At 36.4% G+C, this 20501-nt stretch overlaps 2 protein-coding genes across 5 annotated transcripts; one reads left to right on the forward strand and one right to left on the reverse strand.

Moving 5' to 3' along the window:
- The first annotated feature begins 4237 nt into the window (after nt 1–4237).
- On the forward strand, nt 4238–6327 carry LOC104704449 (serine/threonine-protein phosphatase PP2A-1 catalytic subunit). The gene is made up of 6 exons (XM_087458004.1): nt 4238–4677; nt 4928–5042; nt 5151–5259; nt 5351–5428; nt 5618–5809; nt 5911–6327. The coding sequence occupies exons 1-6, from the start codon at nt 4425–4427 to the stop codon at nt 6082–6084; spliced, it is 921 nt and encodes a 306-aa protein (XP_087314130.1). The 5' UTR covers nt 4238–4424; the 3' UTR covers nt 6085–6327.
- Nucleotides 6328–6429: 102 nt separating this feature from the next.
- On the reverse strand, nt 6430–15758 carry LOC104704451 (phospholipid-transporting ATPase 3). Of its 4 annotated transcripts, none has more exons than XM_087458001.1 (28): nt 15567–15758; nt 15030–15426; nt 14852–14917; nt 14545–14606; nt 14324–14405; nt 14049–14159; nt 13077–13154; nt 12857–12953; nt 12214–12320; nt 11919–11984; nt 11634–11755; nt 11450–11525; nt 11286–11363; nt 11081–11197; nt 10807–10956; nt 10615–10719; nt 10186–10328; nt 9887–9988; nt 9721–9784; nt 9430–9642; nt 9007–9172; nt 8841–8920; nt 8504–8743; nt 8078–8299; nt 7842–8009; nt 7364–7726; nt 7155–7261; nt 6430–6990 (listed from the first exon to the last, which is right to left on the reverse strand). In XM_087458001.1, exons 2-28 carry the CDS (start codon nt 15186–15188, stop codon nt 6690–6692), a joined length of 3645 nt encoding a protein of 1214 aa, XP_087314127.1. In that variant the 5' UTR covers nt 15189–15426; nt 15567–15758; the 3' UTR covers nt 6430–6689. The 4 variants fall into 4 exon arrangements, with proteins under 4 accessions (XP_087314127.1, XP_087314129.1, XP_087314128.1 ...); XM_087458003.1 differs by having other exon boundaries at nt 14545–14601; nt 15567–15688; XM_087458002.1 differs by lacking the exon at nt 15567–15758 and having other exon boundaries at nt 14545–14601; nt 15030–15536.
- Between the last annotated feature and the right edge of the window lie 4743 nt (nt 15759–20501).

Consider the following 20501-nt stretch of genomic DNA (forward strand, 5'->3'; position numbering starts at 1 on the left):
TTTTGCTTTTTATTGAAGTCAGGTTTTCTATTTCTTCCATGGAAACCCAGCAAATATTCATAACGTAGATATTGCTTTACTTCCCAATTAAGACCGACAACACCGACCATAGCCATGATTGTTATCTTTTCAGGAAACGCATATTCTAAAGTGTCTGGTCAACTCAATACTTCTTACGCATCTCTCCAAAAACTATTTCTTTATACCTTTGTCTTCATGAATACTCGTCCTTCTCATATACTTTCGTTTCTTTGCTTGCCACAAATCCAAGATCCTACCCGAAACAAGAGCTTATCTCTATCGAGCCCCGCTCTGATACCAATTGAAAACGCAAATTTGTGGCTAACTCTATATGCTTAAGTACGTGAATGATCGACTTCGAGTTTGTATGAGCATAAAGTAAATAACATAAGAACTTTGTTAATTTTTCCTACATCCCCGGGACCTAGTCCAGAACAAGTTCACTAGAACAAGATAGCAATTACAACTGCATATGATACAACTACTATGCCTATCATTCTTTTCTAGCTGAATGAACCATCAAAAAGATCTCTCTATCTTATTGATGGGGCGACACCACACATCTTGTGTGCATCTCTCAAGACTACCTTGAAGCGTGCGCGTCTTCATGAAGCGCCTTCTCGGTATTTATATCAATTGCCTAACCCCTAGGGTTAGCAACTTTCCTATTATACAATAAATAGGAATTGAGAGATTAACAATTGTACAACCCCTAGGGTTGACAATTTTCCTATTATACAACAAATAGGAATTTCCTATTATACAACAAATAGGAAAGTTTCTCTCCATGATCCCATCTTGAATCTTCCATTCAGGATATTCATCCAGCTCAACAACCGCCACTTGGCTTGTCCAAGTCGGCCTTAAGCTTCTGTACTTAAACTCTTCAATTCAGCTTCTTGTACTACTTCCTGTATTAACGTCGGACTAATACAAGAACTGCTTCAGACGTTATATATCTAACTGCAAGGTTCTTGATTCAACACCTTCTCTTTTCTGCTTTGTGTTAATCATTGTGTCAGCACGATCACCAAGTACTACTTAAGCTCTGGTCTACCAGCATTTGTATTAAGTAATACCTCATTCTCAGATGTGTCAATTCTTCCGGCATTTGTATCATGTAATGCATCAGCCTCTGTGTCAGTTTTTTCTTGTTTTAGTAGAGAATCCATGACATGTTCTAAGCCTTATAAACTTCAATCAACCCAACATCTTCAAAGTTAATTTAACATATAGTGTAATTTAGAGTTACCGAATATGATAACTGCATTGAGCCATGTATTCATCACTATGCCTATGGAAAATATCATGACATAATGTTGTTGTGACCAATCATAGGAATCGATTGGCGAACTATATTTCTCTTATCATATTTTAAAATATTAATTTTGTATATCTGGTGTTCTTTAACTTCTTGATAATGAGTCTAATGAAATAAAACTTATGTTATTATACTAGCGGTCTTATAACCTAATTATATTTACATTTGACGTTTGTATTTTATAAGCTAATCATTATTTTTGTCAAAATTGTAGAACATATATAGTTTACTCAATTTTTACAGTCGCCAAATTATAGTAAAACAATGTATAATTTTAATGACTTTAGGATAAAAACCCATATGGAATAGAAAATATGAAACCTTAAGCAAAGAATTTTATAATTATATATGAATATTCTATTTTGGCGAAAAATAAAATAAACGAAAATTCTTTTTGTCAAAAAAAAGAAAAAAAAAACTGTTTTTGCTAATATAAGGTTGACTAGAGTTTATTATCTTTCTTCATTATTATTTTTACTAAATAGTATAGTTTTTGTTGATTTGAGTCACAAAAATATAACATGTTTACAAGTTTTTAATATAAAAGTTTACAAATAAGTTGAATATGTAAATTTCAAATTTAACACATATTTATTAATTTTACAGTTTTCTAATGATAGTAAATTTGAATAATTTTTAAAATAAAGAATAATGTGGAAGCCTCTTGGTCTAATGGTTGACCAAGATTGATTAATACTTCTACACCAAAAAATCTAGGGTTCAACATCCAAATAATGTGATTAATTAATTAATTTACAGATGAAAGAGACAAGTTTACATGAGATCTCTAACGATGCACAATTAGAATTATCATAATTTGCATTAAATAATAAAATCAAAACTACAAAAAAAACTAAAGAATAAAAGCTAGTGTTATAAATATGACTTGTATCCGTGGTGAGAACATAGATTTGAAATTTGGTTTAAATTTTTAGAGCTTTCGAAATCTAGCGATTCCAATTTTTTTAAAACCAAATCGTAGCGATTGGTGTGATTCTTGTCAAATTTTAGCAACCGCAAACACAAAATTTACGACTTGTTGCCGGAAAAACCAATCAACCCCTTCCAAAAAAAATTCTCAACTCTAACTCTTAAGTCTCCAAAAGATAGTTAAATAACTTTTGCTAGAATTTGAACTTAGGTGTTGATTACTTGATTGTATGATTAAAATTTTGCCAATGCCATTTCTTTTATATCTTGTATTGTATGTATATCCTAAGTCCTAACCAACTAATATCTCAGACACTATAATCGAGGCACCTCCCTCATCACCACTCTCTGACGCCGGTAGAGCTCCGGCTCGCCGGCGTCGGGATCTCTCAATCCCTCCGCTCTGTTACTACTTCTTCTACCCCTTTAGCTTCACCCTGTTTTCTTTTTTCCCCTTTTATTTTCTTCTTTTGTGTCCCGACCAAACCTCTACAACTACCCTAGATCTAGACGAAGGCTTGTCCTTGTGCCACTACAGCAGGATCTGGAGTTCGGCGAACGCCATCCTCACCTATTCTCGCCCAACCTTACCGTCGACGGTTCCAAAGCCCTTGTGTTTCTATCTCCCTAGATCCGGATTGTGCTTCGCCCCTGAAGCTTCCTCTTCCTCCACGGCTCCCAAGTTGATGTTTGGCGAGGAATCTTTTAGAGATGCGACTTATCTCCGATTTTGGACTCCAGTCTCTAAGATCTATCACACTACGAGCTTGGTAGACCCATGTCAACTCCCCTGGCCATCCCCAAAGTCTATTGGATCTCTGCGGATGAGCTCAGGACTTGAATTTGGATTGCTAACATCCCAAACGATCCTACCCATCCTCCAAAATCTCAGGTCTACTCTTTCTATCCCTATGTTATCTAGTAAACATTTCTTAGGTTCTTTGGTTGAACTCGGTGTCCGAAGACTGCATCTGAGAATCCATTTACCTAGAATGATTTGTAGTAACATAGTGTATGGAAGATCCCTGGTCTTTGCTCAAGCTGTGAATTCGATTGTTAACTGGAAGAACCACAACCCGTTTATCTCTATGCTAACTAGCGTTTCTAGTTCTCAACAACATCCCATCAACCGCATCATTTTGGTGCTAATAACAACCCACCAGACCAAGCCTAAATCACACCTTCCATTGTCAAACCAGCTACATGCTTTGTGTGGTGTTCTTAATCTCCTTGGTAAAGGGCACCAAGTGAGAGAGAACCCAACTGTATTGTTACGGTTTGATTGTTATCCTTGGCTATTCATGGCTCTAGTTTCCCTTGTATGATCTGTTGTTAAAATCTTGAAGTATTATGGTCTTATGCCCTGTTATTCAACTCTTGCATCCGACGACTTTAAGCAAACTTTCTTCAGCACCATCTTCATCACTCGAACTGTTTATTATCGAAGCTATTCCTGGTGCTACCAGTTTGTTCCTGACCCTCGGCTTTGGATGTTTAAGCACTCTACCCTTGACCATCAAACCTTGGTCTACCGAACTCTTGCCAATGTGGTGTTCTTGTTAGTGCCCCTCGCTCCGGTGAGTTTATTGGCTATGGCTTTGTTTTTAACGTCACAATATCTCTCGACCGTGAGTATCTTGTCATCCACCGAATTTTTCGAGGATGATCAATCGAGCTACCGTGATCTCTCATGTTCAAAGTCGCTTCTTAGTGACTGTTTCATAGCTCTCATGGAGTCTATCTACTCCTTTATGGCATTGGGAAATGCCCATCTTTGTAACCTTTGTTTCAGTTTAAACTTTGAGATCTTTGCATCTCTTCTTTTTTATTTGCTTTGATTTGAATGAATGAAAGCATCTGTTTGTCCAAAAAAAAAAAAACCTAACTAATATCTCACATCAATTTTAGGAAAAAAAAAAAAAAAACCGAAATTGTTTTTCATTTGTCTTTTACTCTTTTTTGTTTGTTGTGCAAAATTAATCATTTGTCCAAAACATACTAATAAATATCAATTTTTGTGTGACGAGAGAAACCAAACCAAAGACGATCGGCGACTTCTTCTCTCTTCCTCCGTCGCCGCTGTGGTTCGATCCGAAACGATTCGGTTGCTTATTCGTTGTTAGATTTTTTAGATAAAAGGGACGAGGACGAGATGCCGTCAAACGGGGATCTCGACCGTCAGATCGAACAGCTCATGGAGTGTAAGCCGTTGGGTGAAGCAGACGTGAGGATCCTCTGCGATCAAGCCAAAGCGATTCTCGTTGAGGAATGGAATGTTCAACCGGTTAAGTGTCCGGTTACGGTTTGCGGCGATATTCATGGCCAGTTTTATGACCTAATTGAGCTTTTCCGTATTGGTGGTAATGCTCCAGATACTAATTACCTCTTCATGGGAGATTATGTTGGTATGTCTTTCTCTCTTCTCCATCTCTCAAATCAAATTTCATTTGGTGAGTTATTGTCTTTAGTTTCACTACTTGATGTTCTAATAACATATGATTAGGTTTTGTAATTGTTTTGTTAATTAGATTAACCTAATGATGTTCAGTATTATGAAGGCGTTTACCTTTTGTGGGTTATGTCAGATTCAGTGTGAAGTTGGGGGCTAACAGTGACTGTCTTTGATTAAATGATATCTTGGTTATATCTGTATAGATCGTGGCTACTATTCAGTAGAAACGGTGTCTCTATTGGTGGCATTGAAGGTGCGTTATAGGGATAGACTCACGATCCTGCGAGGGAATCATGAGAGTCGTCAGATTACACAAGTGTAAGATTCTCTTTTGTCAAACAAAACCTTGTACAGTATTTGATTAGCTTCTGACTCGCACAGTCGCACTAACTTAAAAGTTTTTTCATTTTGCTTTTGTGTGTTCAGCTATGGGTTTTATGATGAATGCCTGAGGAAATACGGAAATGCAAATGTGTGGAAGTATTTCACGGACCTTTTTGATTATCTCCCACTTACAGCACTTATAGAGAGTCAGGTTTGAACTGTTCTTGCCAGTCGTCATTGTTTCGAGACCATATTTGTTTCATTTCCACACTCTCTTCTTCATCAACTGTAATCCGTTACAGGTTTTCTGTTTGCATGGTGGCCTGTCACCATCTCTGGATACCCTTGACAATATCCGAAGCTTGGATCGAATACAAGAGGTATTGACAAAAAAGTTTTGCTATAAATGCAATATTTTGAACCGTGTTTTCTGTACATGTCTCCTTTTTTTCTTTCTCCTAAGACAGATTCTCTCTGGCTATATTCTCTCTGAAAACGCTGAGTTGTAATTTGTTTTGGCTTCCGTAAGAGCAAGAATTGGTTTTTATAGATCAGATTATGTTATGTAGGTTCCACATGAGGGACCGATGTGCGATTTACTGTGGTCTGATCCAGACGATCGCTGTGGATGGGGAATATCTCCTCGTGGTGCTGGTTACACATTTGGACAGGACATTGCAACTCAGTTTAATCACAACAATGGACTGAGTCTGATATCAAGAGCGCATCAACTTGTAATGGAAGGCTATAATTGGTGTCAGGTACATATACTTATTGTTCATAACATAAGTTGGCATAATTCTTGAATCGGGTTCTGGTTTCCGTAGATGCTGACTCTTTTGGTGTGTATGTGTGTTGATAGGAAAAGAACGTAGTGACGGTGTTTAGTGCACCGAACTACTGTTACAGATGTGGCAACATGGCAGCAATTCTTGAGATTGGAGAGAACATGGAACAGAATTTCCTTCAGTTCGATCCAGCACCTAGACAGGTCGAACCTGATACCACGCGCAAGACCCCTGATTATTTTTTGTGATTTCCCTACCACTTCAATTTTTTTTTTCTCAGAGTTTGTTTGTTGCTGTATCATTGTAGATGTGTCTCTATTTTATTTTGTTTTATCCGGTCTTTAAATAGAGTTTGATACCAAAAGACCAAAACCCCATCATTTTTTGGTTGATGTTGATACTGATAAAGGTTTGTAGAAGCATCCTATTATAGATTTTAGGTGCCTTGCCTTTTTCACTTGATATTTCAATTTAAAGATTAGAATTCACCATTTATATCAAATGGTATTCATGCTCCCGAACCATTTTTTACTTTATTATAAAGCATTGATCAGAAGAAACTTAAATTGCGTTGCTACATGAAAGATAATATATGAAAGGAGAAATAATGACCTCAAAAGTTGAAATCAAATCATATATATGTACATGGGGAAGAAGTATCGTGTCCTAATGGTTGCCTCTCCACATGAGTCATAAATGGAGCTATGAAAAATGGCGTTTAAAAACAAAACACAAACATAAAACAAATCTCTACATATATTTTAAAACTAAGGGCCCTAACAAAAATATTCCCCAATCGGATGGACATTGCCTAAATGTACAAAGACAATTAGCAATAATATATATATTGGTTCTACTTCTTCGGTACCTTAGGCCGTGACCTCATACTGGCTCTCCTTGCCACATCCCACGCCTTCTGTGGCGCGTAGATACCTAACTGAGACGCAAAGAAGGATTCATAACCTGGTGAATCAAACGCAAACCCTGTGTGCTTTGAGAGCTCCCGAGGCAATTGGGATATCGCATAGCTTCTCGCCTCTTGTGGTGTGAGCTCGTTTTCTATCTCCAGCTGATCTACCTTGCTTGCATCTGACTCGTGCCTATGTATTTCTTGAACGATCTGATAATCATATGGGAAGAACCATCTCTCAATCCTGCATTAGTAAAGACATAGATTCTCACATGTCATAATCCTTAACAAAACACCATGCGTATGCTTATATTCAGGTCAAAACTACAAAGAACACATAATCCAAATTAAGTTAAGACACAGGAATTCAGTGGTTTTGCACCAAATTAATATCCCGGTTTAACTTACCCTTGGAAGATAAAATCGCCTAGTAGAGAGACAATGGGAACAAGCAGCAATGCGAAGTAAAAATAGAAGGTACTCATCAGGACATATATGACAAAGTAGACATTTTCCTGCAGAGACGAGAAAATAAGTAACTAAGATTTGCCAAGTTATAAACAAACAGAAAAAAACAAAATTCAAAGAAAAACCCAAGATGTATGCAAACAGCTTACATTCCTATCGTGTGGTGTCATAATCCCACAGTATATGAAAGCAAAAACGAGCCACGCAAGAATGCTCCCACCGACCGTGATATAATGCCATCTGGTAATGGAATTGCTCATCAAAAGAATGCGGACATTCACAGCAATCACCAGACATGTGAAGACCATTGTGCTAACATCCCAGAGGCCAAATATTTTGCCTGATGAATTTACAGCGCCGAAAGATGACGTGGTCACGAAGAGATAGCAGACAAAAGACTGATACACAGCAGAAGAAGCCCATACTGCTACAACTCTCCATTTGAAAAATGAGTTACGTATTCCCTCTCGATACAGTTCTGGATATCTTTTCGAAAGGGATGCACTCACATCCTAGCAAGAGCACCACAACATAGAGATGAAAAATCAGATCCAAAACAAGATAAAGATGGTTCTAGCTAAACTGAATATTCTTTTGTATAAATCAGAGATCGGAAAAAGTTAGTACCTTCTCAAACAGCCCAAGGACAATGACAGGAAGAGCTGTAAATACAACATTAAACAATGACTGGAACCAATCATCATAGAACCTTTGCCCAGAAAATCCAGTTCGAAATGTGAACCAAAACTGAGTCAAAGTGAAGGTAAGATTCTTGTAGAAAAAATACATGACAACCTGCCAAGAAAAGATCATTAGAACTTTTCAAAAACCAAGGGGGGGTTGTGGTGAAAGAGAAATTCAACCTTGCAGATTCGAAGATATGACCACCGTCCATGGACAAGAAGCAAATCTGTAAGAAATCTAAACTGAGCAATGGCAAAATCACTAGCCATCACAGCTTGCATTCCCTCCATCCCACTTATTCCTATACCAACATGAGCGGCTTGAATCATGCTAACATCATTGGCCCCATCACCAATACTAAGTGTAATCTTTTGCGCCCCTTTCCTCACCAAGCTTGTGACCTGAAATTAGATACCATATATTAGAACTTAGAAGCCGGTTCAAAGAACACATAAAACCAAGTTACTCACTGGATATGAAATTAAGTGCCAAAATTAAAACCCAAGAAAAGATGTTATTACCAATTTGGCAACAAAAGCCCTAGAACAAAAATTTATAAGCCCTCTTTTAAAGGCATTGCCTAGAGGAACCTATTTTAAAATTACCTGTGCTTTCTGTAACGGAGAAACACGACAGCATACAACTGAAGTACAGTTCAAGCTCAAGCTGAGCAGCATCACGCGTAAACTTGGGTCTAATGCATACATTAAACACTTTCCATCAATAACGAGAGACAATTTTGGTCCAGCTACGGTATTCAGAGAGTGTTGAGCTTCTTCAAGACTCTTTTTCAGCTCCTTCTTTACTTCTTCTTTGATAACACGAGCAATCTCAACTTGATCACCCTACAATAAAAGCTTTTATTATTAAAAAGTAACTACAATGATTGTCTTTCATGAAAATTCTACATAAAAAAGAAAAAAGTTACAGTAACACAATTACCCTTTCTTCAGCTTCCCTAATTGCATCCGTTTCAGAACTAATGACAAATTGTTTCATTTCATTGTTGATCAAGTTGCATGCTGTAGCATAACAGAATCAAAGAGCAGATATTAAAGTGGGAAATAGAAGAAATAAGATCTCAGAGTAAAAGTTTGTGACACCCTACCATATGCAATATTAATAGCCGTTTCCATTTTGTCTCCTGTTAACACCCAGATCTTAATTCCAGCTCTTGATAAGGTTTCTATGCAGGTAGGCACCCCTTCCTGAAGTTTGTCTTCTATTGCAGTTGATCCGATGAGGGTAAGATCCTTCTCAATAAGTTCTGCCACCTTCATGGATTAAGACAACTCACATTTATCAACTACAAATTATAAGCACTATTTCCTGGTGATTCAAAAATTGTATTTGAGGATACAATCATTCACACTACTTGAAAATAATCATAATATCATTTTTATTCCTGTTCTACAAACAAGTTTTACTGCTCCTGGAACCCATTTTCAACCCTGGGGATTTTCTTGAAAGTTTACTCAAGAGATGTTGCCTCAAGCACTAAAAAGAAAATAGGTAAGAAATATATGTATACCTCATCTAACTTCTTCTCACGGTCTCGTAATGCAGATTTGGCCTGGATAAACTTTTCATTCCAACTATCATAGGTTTCAGGGTTTAAGTCTTTATAGGCTAGGCAAAGGGTACGCAATCCAGAAGACCCAAATTGTTCCAAATGTTCTCTTGTTACTTTCCTAATATCGTCCGTACCATTACCCAATCTCTCAAATATTACATTATCAGCGCCCTGTGGGACAATGTTCCAAGCAATGATCAAAAATTGATCCAGAGTACACAGATAACCAAGTACATAGAGAAATATTACCTTACAGTAGAGTACAAGCCTTCCATCTGGGAAACGACATACAACAGACTGGCGCTTCCTAGTACTGTTGTCCATAGTGTAAAATATTATTAGTATGCTTAAAGCATGACAAAAAGAAAATAAACAAACAAATCACTTTAAACAAACAAATCACTGTCATATAAACCTGTTGAACTCGAGAACATTAAGGATCTCATAGGCCACATCTTGAATCTTTCCCATCTTCTCCACATGAGACTCACGAACATGCACCATAGTTGGAGTACGCCTAATAATACATGAAAGTAGTCTCAAACAAACTAACAGAGACTTGAGAAACAAAAAGCACTTATAGACGAAATTCTAAGAATTAGAACTAGGAATATCATGGAACAAGTTAGCTAATAGCAAATTTATCTTGTCCAGAATGATTGCCTGCAATTTCATATCTTTGGAAATTGAAATGTAACGAGAATTATAGAGTACCTATAAAAGAAGAATCCAAAATTCTTGGCAGCAGTAACTAAGGCAGCTTCATCTGGAGATGCAGCTTGATAAACAATCTTCTCAGGGGACTCATCACCTTCAGGAAGCACAGTGTGACAGATAGCCAGGCATCTAAAAAGTTCCTGAAAAGTATCAAAAAATGCAATATTTTTAGTTAGAATCATATTAGCATGTGCACGTGTTTGCCAATCTGGAACCAAAGATCTTATAACTTCTACAATTTTAAGAGGCTTCTGTCAGGAAATTTATGTAGTTTTTTAGTGTAAGGCTCCCAGAATAAAGGCCTCAGATTATATCCTTACAAGTTCAGATCTCATCATCTATCAAATACACCATATACCGCGGAAACCCTATCAACCCCATCACCTCTTAGCTATTACAAATCTCTAGAGAATGAAAGTAAGGAACCTTGCAAAGATCAGGATTAGGTTCGTTTCTCCAAGCTCCCCGCATAAGCCTTGGATCATCAAAATTAAATCCTTTTTCTCTTATTGCACCAGTCGACCTTTGTTCCTGAGAATATTTGTAACGGTGCAAATTAGAATTGTCCATTTTACCATAAGGCACAGACCAACTCCACCATCTGAAAAGATATAATACCTCTTGAACTTTTAAGCCATGACGCTGAGCGATTCCTCTTTCTATTTCAGTGACACCACATCCATAACTTATACCTCCAATTGAACATTTGAAGAACTCCATCAAATTTCTCGTCAGCGTTCCGGTTTTATCAGAAAATATGTACTCCACCTGAATGATACCAAAGTAATTGCAACTGAAGTGAGAACAATAGCAAAGCATATATTCAAATATTATTTAGCAATAGTTATAATACTAGCAACGAATGGATATCTAGATGGAATATGATATCTACCTGTCCAAGCTCCTCGTTCAAATTGGAAGTCCTGGCCGAGGCGGGGGTATTTGTTTCAGCATGATACATATTAAGATCTCGGTTGATAAACTGGGTCGACTGGATAAACTTGATCATCTGGTTTTAAGGAGAGAATATAGTGATCATTCAAATTGCTAATCCTCGTAGTGCAGATAGTTAGAATAGAATACTAGGAGAGACATACCTCAATAGAAACATAAAGGGAGATTGGTATAATTGATGAGAACAGAGTGACTAGCGTGAAAAAGGTGAAAAACCCTATCTGTGGCAGCAGACGGAAGCAGAATGGAAGAAATCAGTAATCCAGAAGTAGAAGGAAATCAACTTCAACTATGCAAAACTAATTACCATGAGTCCATTACGGTATTCCCAATCTGACTTATGAAGACCCAAGTATTTGTCCTCACGATCCGTCACAATTGAACTGTAAATTAACAAATGTAATAACCGTATCAAAACAGGACATGAGAACTGGAGAATGAACAAATCGAAGCAGGAGTTGATAATTCACAATATTGAAACTAAAGCACACCAGCCTATAGCTCCAATCAGACACATTGTGACAAGGACACAAAAGATTGTGATAATGAGTTTGTCAAGCTTCTTTTCCAATGTACTTCGTTTGGAAGGAGCATTCATGGCATTCATCATCACCTACATATGTAGAATTCACCATAGAATAGCTTCAGATCGTATGCGTAGCAACTATACAACGAAATAGAAACCATAGAATGGTCTTAAATACTTGAATCCTGTAAACTAGAAACGCATGTCTGCAAAGTTAGTTTCTCATAAAACAAGCTCCACAACAGCTTACCTTTGTCTCATGACCAGTAAAAACTACAGCTCCAACTATGTATTCTGTGTTCCTAAGACTGCATCCCTGAAAGTGTAGATATCAAACGTCTCAGAATATTATTAAATCAGAAGATATAAAGCTCTGCACTACGGAATTTGCTCAGAAAACTGTTAAAATCCAAGATATCTCATAAGTGGATCAACATAATCTAAAACAAAGTAAATTCATGCATGACAAAATCATGAAACTGCAAAAAAAAAAAAAAAAAACAGAAACGGGAAAAACAACCAATAGCAGAAACAGTCAATCATACACGCAATAAAAGCTGGTCCGGAGAGAGAGGTAACGTTTGCTTTTGGGCTACAAGGTTCCCAGTGAAAGTGTACAGAGAATTGTTTGGTTGCTCACACTGAATTTCACCTGTAAGAGAAGTTGGCGAAAGTGAAGACATGTGTATAACAGTTACAACACAATCATACTAAAATGAATAAAAAGTTGAACAAAATGAAGGACCGTCAGAACAGAGGGAAAAATGCTTCCAAAGACAGAAGAAAATGAATAAGAGACAAGAAAATGATCATAGGTAAGAGAAAAAAATTATAATAAAATAATTCTACCAGACATTTAACAATTATTTCTCTCTTCATAAGATCCAGACAAACATCAAAACAAATGATAAGCTATATAACACTCTGATTACATTTTCTGGTGACTATCAGGATGTGATATAAGAAAAAGCTACGAGTTGGCAGGTTAACTCAAAGTAGTAATAATAATAAAAACATACAATTGTTAATGCAAAAGCAAAATCCGAATCACCTGAAGCCACAAACTTTATTTGCAATTTAATTCATAGTAAATTAAGTACTACAGTATATGTCACTGCAAACAGATTCAAATCTATCTAAAGAAACAAAAAAGAATTTGCATGACAAGAATCAAAGCCGTAGGCTAACCTTTAAACTCATAAGCTTTCTCCGGTACTAAGTAATCCCATGTCCTTTCAAGGGCCTTTCTTATTTTTAAATTTGTTTCTCCATCTAGGTTTGCAGTCTGCACTCACAATAAATAAACATATGAGCATACACTAGGTAAGAAAACGTTCTTGATAACAGCCTTGGCCCTGGATAAAAAGACGACAACATAATATTTTAAAGGGGATGTCAAAAGAAGCACCTCAACGTAGCAGATACCATCAGCATTAGTGCTGGATAGGAAAAGAATATCTGCTGGGAAAAATCCATCCTTTTTTATCTGTAAAATGAAGAAACCTATTTAAGAATTATCGATCTATTCAAAGGTAACAAGTCTCTGATATAATGCAAGGAAAGTATACTGTAAGAACTGTTAATCCCATGAACGTTATAAGCATTGCAGGATCAAAGTGTAGAGGAACAAAAGATACCACGGTAAGTTAAAGAATAGGAAGACGAGCGCAGTGTCTCAACCTAAGTAAAAGAAAAGTGCAAGCGCAGCTGGAGCTGCAATAGCATTGCTTTACTCAGTTATTTGATACTGTGATGCGTGCTGTTAGTATCTGATAGTATTAGCCAGCTCAGCCGATGGTATAAGTACCAAGTCTAAAAATTTAGGCAGATAATTATTTGGTGGATTCTGGGGTTGGGTCGAGAAGTGAGTCTCTATCGATATCTCGCTGTTCTTAAAATTCTAGACAAACTATACTGGTAACTAAATTTCAGTACCTAATGGAACGCCAGGAAAATTTGAAAAAATAACAACTGTCCTAATCGCCCCTTGGAGAATCCTAAATGATAAATCAGAACTGTGGAATGCAGTCAACACAAACAAATTTCATAAACAGAGTATCTTGAGGCCAGCATCGCATGTGTCAATACTTTACACTTCTAGGAAAGACTTTCCTATAAAGAAGAAACCAGTATAAACTACTATAAATGTTGTCAACACGTTATAGAACCTTTCCATTTAGAAGATAGTAAGGAAGAAGTGACCACGGTGGAAAGCAGCACAATAACAGACATATAGGCAGTGGAATTCTACTAGATCAAGTATAATGCAGGTCGTACAAAAAAGAAACAACTAAACAAGTGTGCCAAACCAACAGTGTACTAAAACACACACAACAATGTATATATGTAACCACCTCCAATAGAATAAAAAAAGACTAACCTTGACAATATCTCCAACTTGTAACTTTCTCCAAGGAATAGATATCCACTGTTGATCTTGTAAGATCTCCACTGTGCTATTATTTATGGACATATCATTTTGAAACCTTTTCTGCACCAGATTATGAGCAGAAGGATTTAGAAGTTGAGCGCTAATAGGTCATGAGACCCCAACACATCTTTTATCTTAAACTAATTATTTTCGGGCTGAGACAATTCTACTCTAAAACAAGGAGAAATGGGATATTTCTGCAAAGGAAGAACAGACGAGCTTACCCAGTCTTCGAAAGCCTCTTTAATTAGAGAAACAAGAAGCACCATTGACAGTGGAGCTACATTTGTTATTGGACTCACAGGGCTGCAGGACAAACAATATATCTAGTTAACAACTCATTTTATCATGCATGAATTGATCAGAAAATTTTCATCCAACTAGAACAAAATTTCAAATAAAACGAGGCAATACATATTAACATTGTTTACGGGAGTTAACGTACCTTATTGGTGTCATTGATAGACACGAAATTCCAAGAAAGTATATGTTTGCTATGCGCCTAAACTGTCAGGAAACACAATTACAACAAAGATCATCACAAATAACAGAAAAGTCTTATAAAAAGGACTGCAAGTATTGGTAAATCCACATTAGCCTTGAAACATAAGTGCGTTCCATTAAAAAAAGGCACAATTTTTCGCCTGGTAAATAATCCTAGGGTTCCATTAAACACTAACAAGTCCTAATTACATGCTGAAGCTAAGTTAACAACCTCTAAAATGCTTTAACCAATGCGTAGTTAAAAATACCTGTTCAAACAGACCCTTTGGCAGAAAAGTGAAAACATTGTACTTTGTTGTAGAAATCGAATTACCCTGAAATACAAAAATCACACAAATCAGATCGATGGATCCAAACAGCACAAATTCCAATGCGCGTATCCCGTAATCGATTCAGAAGAAGCACTAGCATATAACTCCGGCGTACCTTGAACCGGACGGGTTGATTAGACTCCCGATCATTACAATAAACGGTACGATAACTCGGAGCCTGAGGCTGAATATGACCCAACGTCACCGTCCTAGACGGTGTCCGTCGATGACTCGCCGAAGACGAATCGACGTGAAAACTACCCGATCGAACCATATCGGAATCACCCCCGATCCAATCCAACAGGTGTCGTCGTATCGACCTACAAAAACTCGAATTTCCGACTTCACCACTAAAATTTCGAGGATTGATTCGATTACGCTATAGGCAGAGAGAGAGAGAGATCTGAATCGACGGGTAGAGAAGAAACAGAGAGGACCAAAGGAGCAGCCTTCTTCTTCTCTTCCGTTTCCAATGCTTTTGGTTCGTCGTCTCACAAAAGTTTCTCTCCCTTCTTTGAGTTGAGAAATAATAATAAAATTAAAATTAATTTTTACAATTTTGCATTTTTTCCGATACCAAAAAAAAAAAAAAAAAAAAAAAGAAAAAAAAATCCGCGTTGATGCAAGAAAATGCAGAGAAAAAAAAACTAACATTTCCGCGTTAAAGAAATTTCAACGCTCGACTACGCCGCGTGATCCTCAGACACACACATCTGAGACTGAGAGACCTCCCTAAGACGGTTTTTTTTCAACATCCTCCGCCTCAACTTTTAGGCTTCGAATAAAGAAAGCATACCAAGCAGAGTATATCAATCGGATCAAACAGAATAAAAGCAGGTCAAACAGAACAAAAGTAGATCAAATAGATTTAAATATTATATAAATTTAAATTGTTTTATTTTGATTCTTATAGTTTAAATTATATTTTAAATAGGCTATAAAAATTATTAACTTAAAATGATAAAATGAGTCAAGTAATGTTGATAATATATATGATAAAAATAAAATAATCTTTTAGTTTTTTTTTCTTTAAATCATGCATAGAATCATGTTATATCCAAATAATGAAACATCATTGATAAATAGCTCAACACATATTTTTTATATTTATCATATTTTTTGACAAATTAAAATTTTAATATATTTGGTTTCTGGTTTTTTTCCAAAACTAATGTTCATGAATGTTTATTGAAACACCCTGTTATGGTGGTGTTCGGTCTGCTCTGCTTATCTGGGTAAAAACATGACCATAAAATATTTTTCTTTTTAGTTGCAGAACTTTGACGGTTGGACCACAACTGTAAATGATAATTTTTTTTTGTGAATGGGAAGTGAAATGCAGTCCATCTGTCCCACACCATGAACTGCTTAATATCCGTCTCACCATTCATACCCTTAATATTCCACATCATTTTCTCTTTCTTTCACCTAATCATTCAACACTCAAATCAATTTTAATCTCTCCAATAGTTTTGTTTAATAAAATTCAACATCTTACCCCACTATTTTCACTTTATATATTTATTTTTACTTAATTTGATAACAACACATTTATAGTAATAATTAAAATTAATTGAAATTCGGAAAATACAAATACACAATACAAATAATAAAACATACATTACTTAATTAGTATAATCATCTTAACTTAAATCACACACAGAAATTTAAAAACCTATTTAATCACGGAACATCCCGAATTTTGCCCATATGTGTTTGACTAGATTTGCTTGCAATTCATGATAGACATTTGAATCACGTAATTGACATCTAGCACGCACATGATTTGCAAAAGCAGGTAGCACCTCGGTAGAAAATGGTTGTGGTGTACTAGAACCACTTGCCTCAGACTGATCATAATCGGTCCAATGTTACGCATATGTATCTCGCTCATCCTCAACAATCATATTATGTAATATAATACAAGACCGCATGATCATAGCTAAATCGGCTATGTCCCACAAACGTGATGGTTCGCAAATGATTTTAAATCGAGCTTGTAACACTCCAAATGCACGTTCGATGTCCTTCCAACATCCTTCTTGGTGTTGTGCAAATAACTTGTCTGGTTCACTTTGAGGAAGATGAATTGATCTGACAAAAGTTGGATAAGAAGGATAGATACCATCACGTAGATAGTATGTCATATCATACGGGCGTTGGTTCACAAAGAAGTTCACTTTTGGAGTATTTCCTTGTTCAACATCATCGAACACTGGTGAACGATCTAGAACATTGATATCGTTCAATGTGCCTGGATACCCAAAAAGGCATGCCATATCCATAGATGATGAGATGCAACTGCTTCAAGAATAACAGTGGTGGTTCCCTTACCCCTCGAGTAAATTGACCTTCCCACGCCGTAGGACAATTTTCCATTCCCAGTGCATGCAATCAATACTTCCAGTCATCCCCGGAAACCCTGCATCTCGTTGACATGCAAAATTCTTTGGAGGTCATCTTGAGTTGGAGCTCTGAGATACACTTGCTCATACAAATGTATGATTCCTTTACAAAATCTACGCAAGCACTCCAATGTTGTACTACCTCCGATTTTGATGTACTCATCGACTGTGTCTGCCGCCATACCATATGCTAACATTCGCATAGTTGTGGGACATTTTGCTAAAGGGGATATACCTTCTTTATTGCCTGCGTCAACTCGTTGGCTGAAATAGTTGTCACTGCTTGATAGGTCACCAACGATTCGGAGGAAAACTTGTTTTCGCATTCGGAGTCGACGATGAAACATTGCATCATCATATGTAGGTTGATTGACAAAGTAGTCGTCAATCAATCTTTGGTTTGCGGCTACATGATCTCTCTTGAAGTATTTTCTCTTGCTACGAGCTGGATAATCTTCTTCTATTTTGTGTTGACGCTCTCTAAACCGATTCACGATGTATCTCTCTTCAATTTCTGACTGTTGTTTGTAAGCTTCAACATCAAAACGAAATTCAGATGGATCCATTGAGGATTGTGTTATTGATATTTTTTTAGTAAGATGAGGATTGTGTTATTGGTATACAAAAATGAAATAATGAGGTTTCATTTATAAGAAATTGAGTGGTTGATATAATCGGATTCCAAACAAACATTACATTTACTTAATTAATAGATATGAATTAGATTTTTTGATAAAAGCCAAAAGTCACAGATTACATTGTCGGAAAAAGAGCCAAATACACATTATTAAAGAAGAAATAAACAAAATGGATTAGATTCTCTGATAAAAGTCGAAAGTGATGGGTTAAATTGTCGGAGAAAGAGCCAAACACACATTATTAAAGAAGAAGAAAACAATCACACATTATTAAAACACAAAGAGACATAGACACGTTATTAAAGCAGATCGAAACAAGCACACATTATTAAGATAGAAGATACATAACCCAACCAGACACTTGAGAATAGTTAATTTCCAAATACATCATGACTCAACTTCTCCAACAACTCTTTACTTCGGTCATCAAGATGCTCCTTTTCACTTAGCTTTAGATACATCTTCATCTTCTTAGCTTCCATTTCTTTCTTTCATTAATTGGTTTGCCTCCTCTTGCCTCATGGCTGTTTTGTCCAATCATTCCAACTCGTGTGCCTTGAATTGTTTGAATTCATTCCACTCTTCGTTGACTACTTCCAAAGCTGCGCCCTTACCTTTCTTTTTCGCTTTTTATTAGCTGCATCTCTCCCCATTGGACGAGCAACAGATCCTACAGAACTGGAATCACTTGCATCATTCTCACGGGATCTCTTCGATCCACTGCTCCTAGATCCAGTGTTTCCTCCTACTTGACTACCATAACGTGGTTGATCACGAACAACTTGCCATTCTAACATTAAATTGAATTGGCCTTTTGTAGAACTTGAATATAATTCATGCGCTTTTGCCAATACATCATTCTCCGATCAGCCACTTTGTTGTAAACGTTTGGCGTTATCATTAGCACCAATCCATTTGCCTAGTTTTTGATTCATGTAGTTTTTGTAGTCTCTATATATAGATTTTAAAAAATTATAAATTTTGGTATAAATTTCTTTTAAAAAAAAATTGATTACAATCAAATAATTGAGTATAAATAATTGAGAGGAGATAAAAAAAACACCAAAGTCTGGATAACCAATAGGAAAACAACAGATAAAAAGAAAAGTGTCGGTAAAAAAAAAAAAACTTATCTCACCACTCTCTCCAATCACAAGGTGACACTTATCACTGAAGACCCCACTTCCTTTGCATTCAACTGAAATTAATCCACATAGATTTTTCATTTTATTCAACATCCCTGTTGGAGACATTAAACTGTTGAAAAAAAAATTCAACAAGCCAATTGTTGATAGTCTAAAATAAAATTCAGGGCTTTAAGTAAACTGGCTCAAATAAGCAATATACATTATAAAGATATTAGATATGAGAATTGGTTTAGTTGGTTTACTCAGTTTATTTTAACCGAGATTATATTGTGTATATTTAGTATTTACTAGTTAGAGTAAGTTACTTATATATATATATATATATATATATATATACTTTTGTACAAATTTATTTTAGAATAATGAATGAGAATAACAAACTTTTCTCAACGTCTTCTCTCATCTGATATGGTATAGAGCACAAAAGCTCAAATCTCCATTGATTCCGACTGATTCTTCGTTTTTGATCTCCGATCATCTCGTTTCATCATGGTTGCAGCTCGTGTCATGCGAAGATCCATTCGATCGAAGTCAAGAACAAGTTCGCTGCTCGGAAGACGTCTCACTCCACTGATGTTAACGATTCTCCTTTGAATTCTCCTCCGATTGCTAGATCTAAAGCTTCTGGAGCTTTGCGAGCCATCGTTTCATCGGGATCTTCAGATCCAGCTCCTTCTCCGTTTTATATGCATAACGCTGATCATCCATGTTAGATTCTCGTTCCTATTCACTTAGATGGAAAAAACTATGATGAGTGGGATGCTGCTATCCGTATTGCATTAGATTCCCAAAGGAAACTAGGTTTTATTTATGGTAGCTTAACTCATCCTGCTGAATCGAACCCAAGCTTCCCTCCCTGGTCTTGTTGCACCAGTCTGGTGAAATCGTGGCTGTTGAACTCTGTATCACCTAAGCTCTATCAGAGCATTCTGCGATTGAAAAATGCTTCTGATATCTGACGTGATTTATACAGTCATTTTCATATGAGTAAATTGGCTAGAATATTCAATATCACTCAAGAGATTCAGGATCTTCGTCAAGGTTCAATGTATTTGATGGCGTATTAAACAAAGTTGAAGACGTTTAGGAGTAATCTAGAGACTATATAAGAACTTGATGAGCCATGTATTTGTGGTAAAACTGATCATCTGCAATTGAAGGCAGAGAGAGCTAAAATAGTCAAGTTTCTTGCTGGATTGAATGAATCTTATGTTATCATACATAGACAGATCATTATGAAGAAGGTTCTCGCAACTTTAGTTGAGGTTTCTAAGATTCTTAACCAAGATGATAGTGAGAAAGGATTCTCCAACTTGAATGTCGCTCCTTCTGCTTTTCAAATTTCAGAAATGGATTCTTTTGGACTTGATCCTACTGTTTGTTATGTTCAGAATGG

This window comes from Camelina sativa, chromosome 7, assembly GCF_030686135.1.
Source record: "Camelina sativa cultivar CO46 ecotype springtype chromosome 7, ASM3068613v1".
NCBI classification, from domain to species: Eukaryota; Viridiplantae; Streptophyta; class Magnoliopsida; order Brassicales; family Brassicaceae; genus Camelina; species Camelina sativa.

Coding starts and splice junctions, on each gene's coding strand:
- LOC104704449 (XM_087458004.1), top strand. CDS start 4,425: ATGCCGTCAAACGGGGATCTCGACCGTCAGATCGAACAGCTCATGGAG. Junction 4,678..4,927: donor CTTCATGGGAGATTATGTTG/GTATGTCTTTCT, acceptor ATATCTGTATAG/ATCGTGGCTACTATTCAGTA. Junction 5,043..5,150: donor AGTCGTCAGATTACACAAGT/GTAAGATTCTCT, acceptor TTGTGTGTTCAG/CTATGGGTTTTATGATGAAT.
- LOC104704451 (XM_087458001.1), bottom strand. CDS start 15,188: ATGGTTCGATCGGGTAGTTTTCACGTCGATTCGTCTTCGGCGAGTCAT. Junction 14,406..14,544: donor CTATCAATGACACCAATAAG/GTACGTTAACTC, acceptor TTTGTCCTGCAG/CCCTGTGAGTCCAATAACAA. Junction 10,720..10,806: donor ATGGCTTAAAAGTTCAAGAG/GTATTATATCTT, acceptor AAATATTCTCAG/GAACAAAGGTCGACTGGTGC.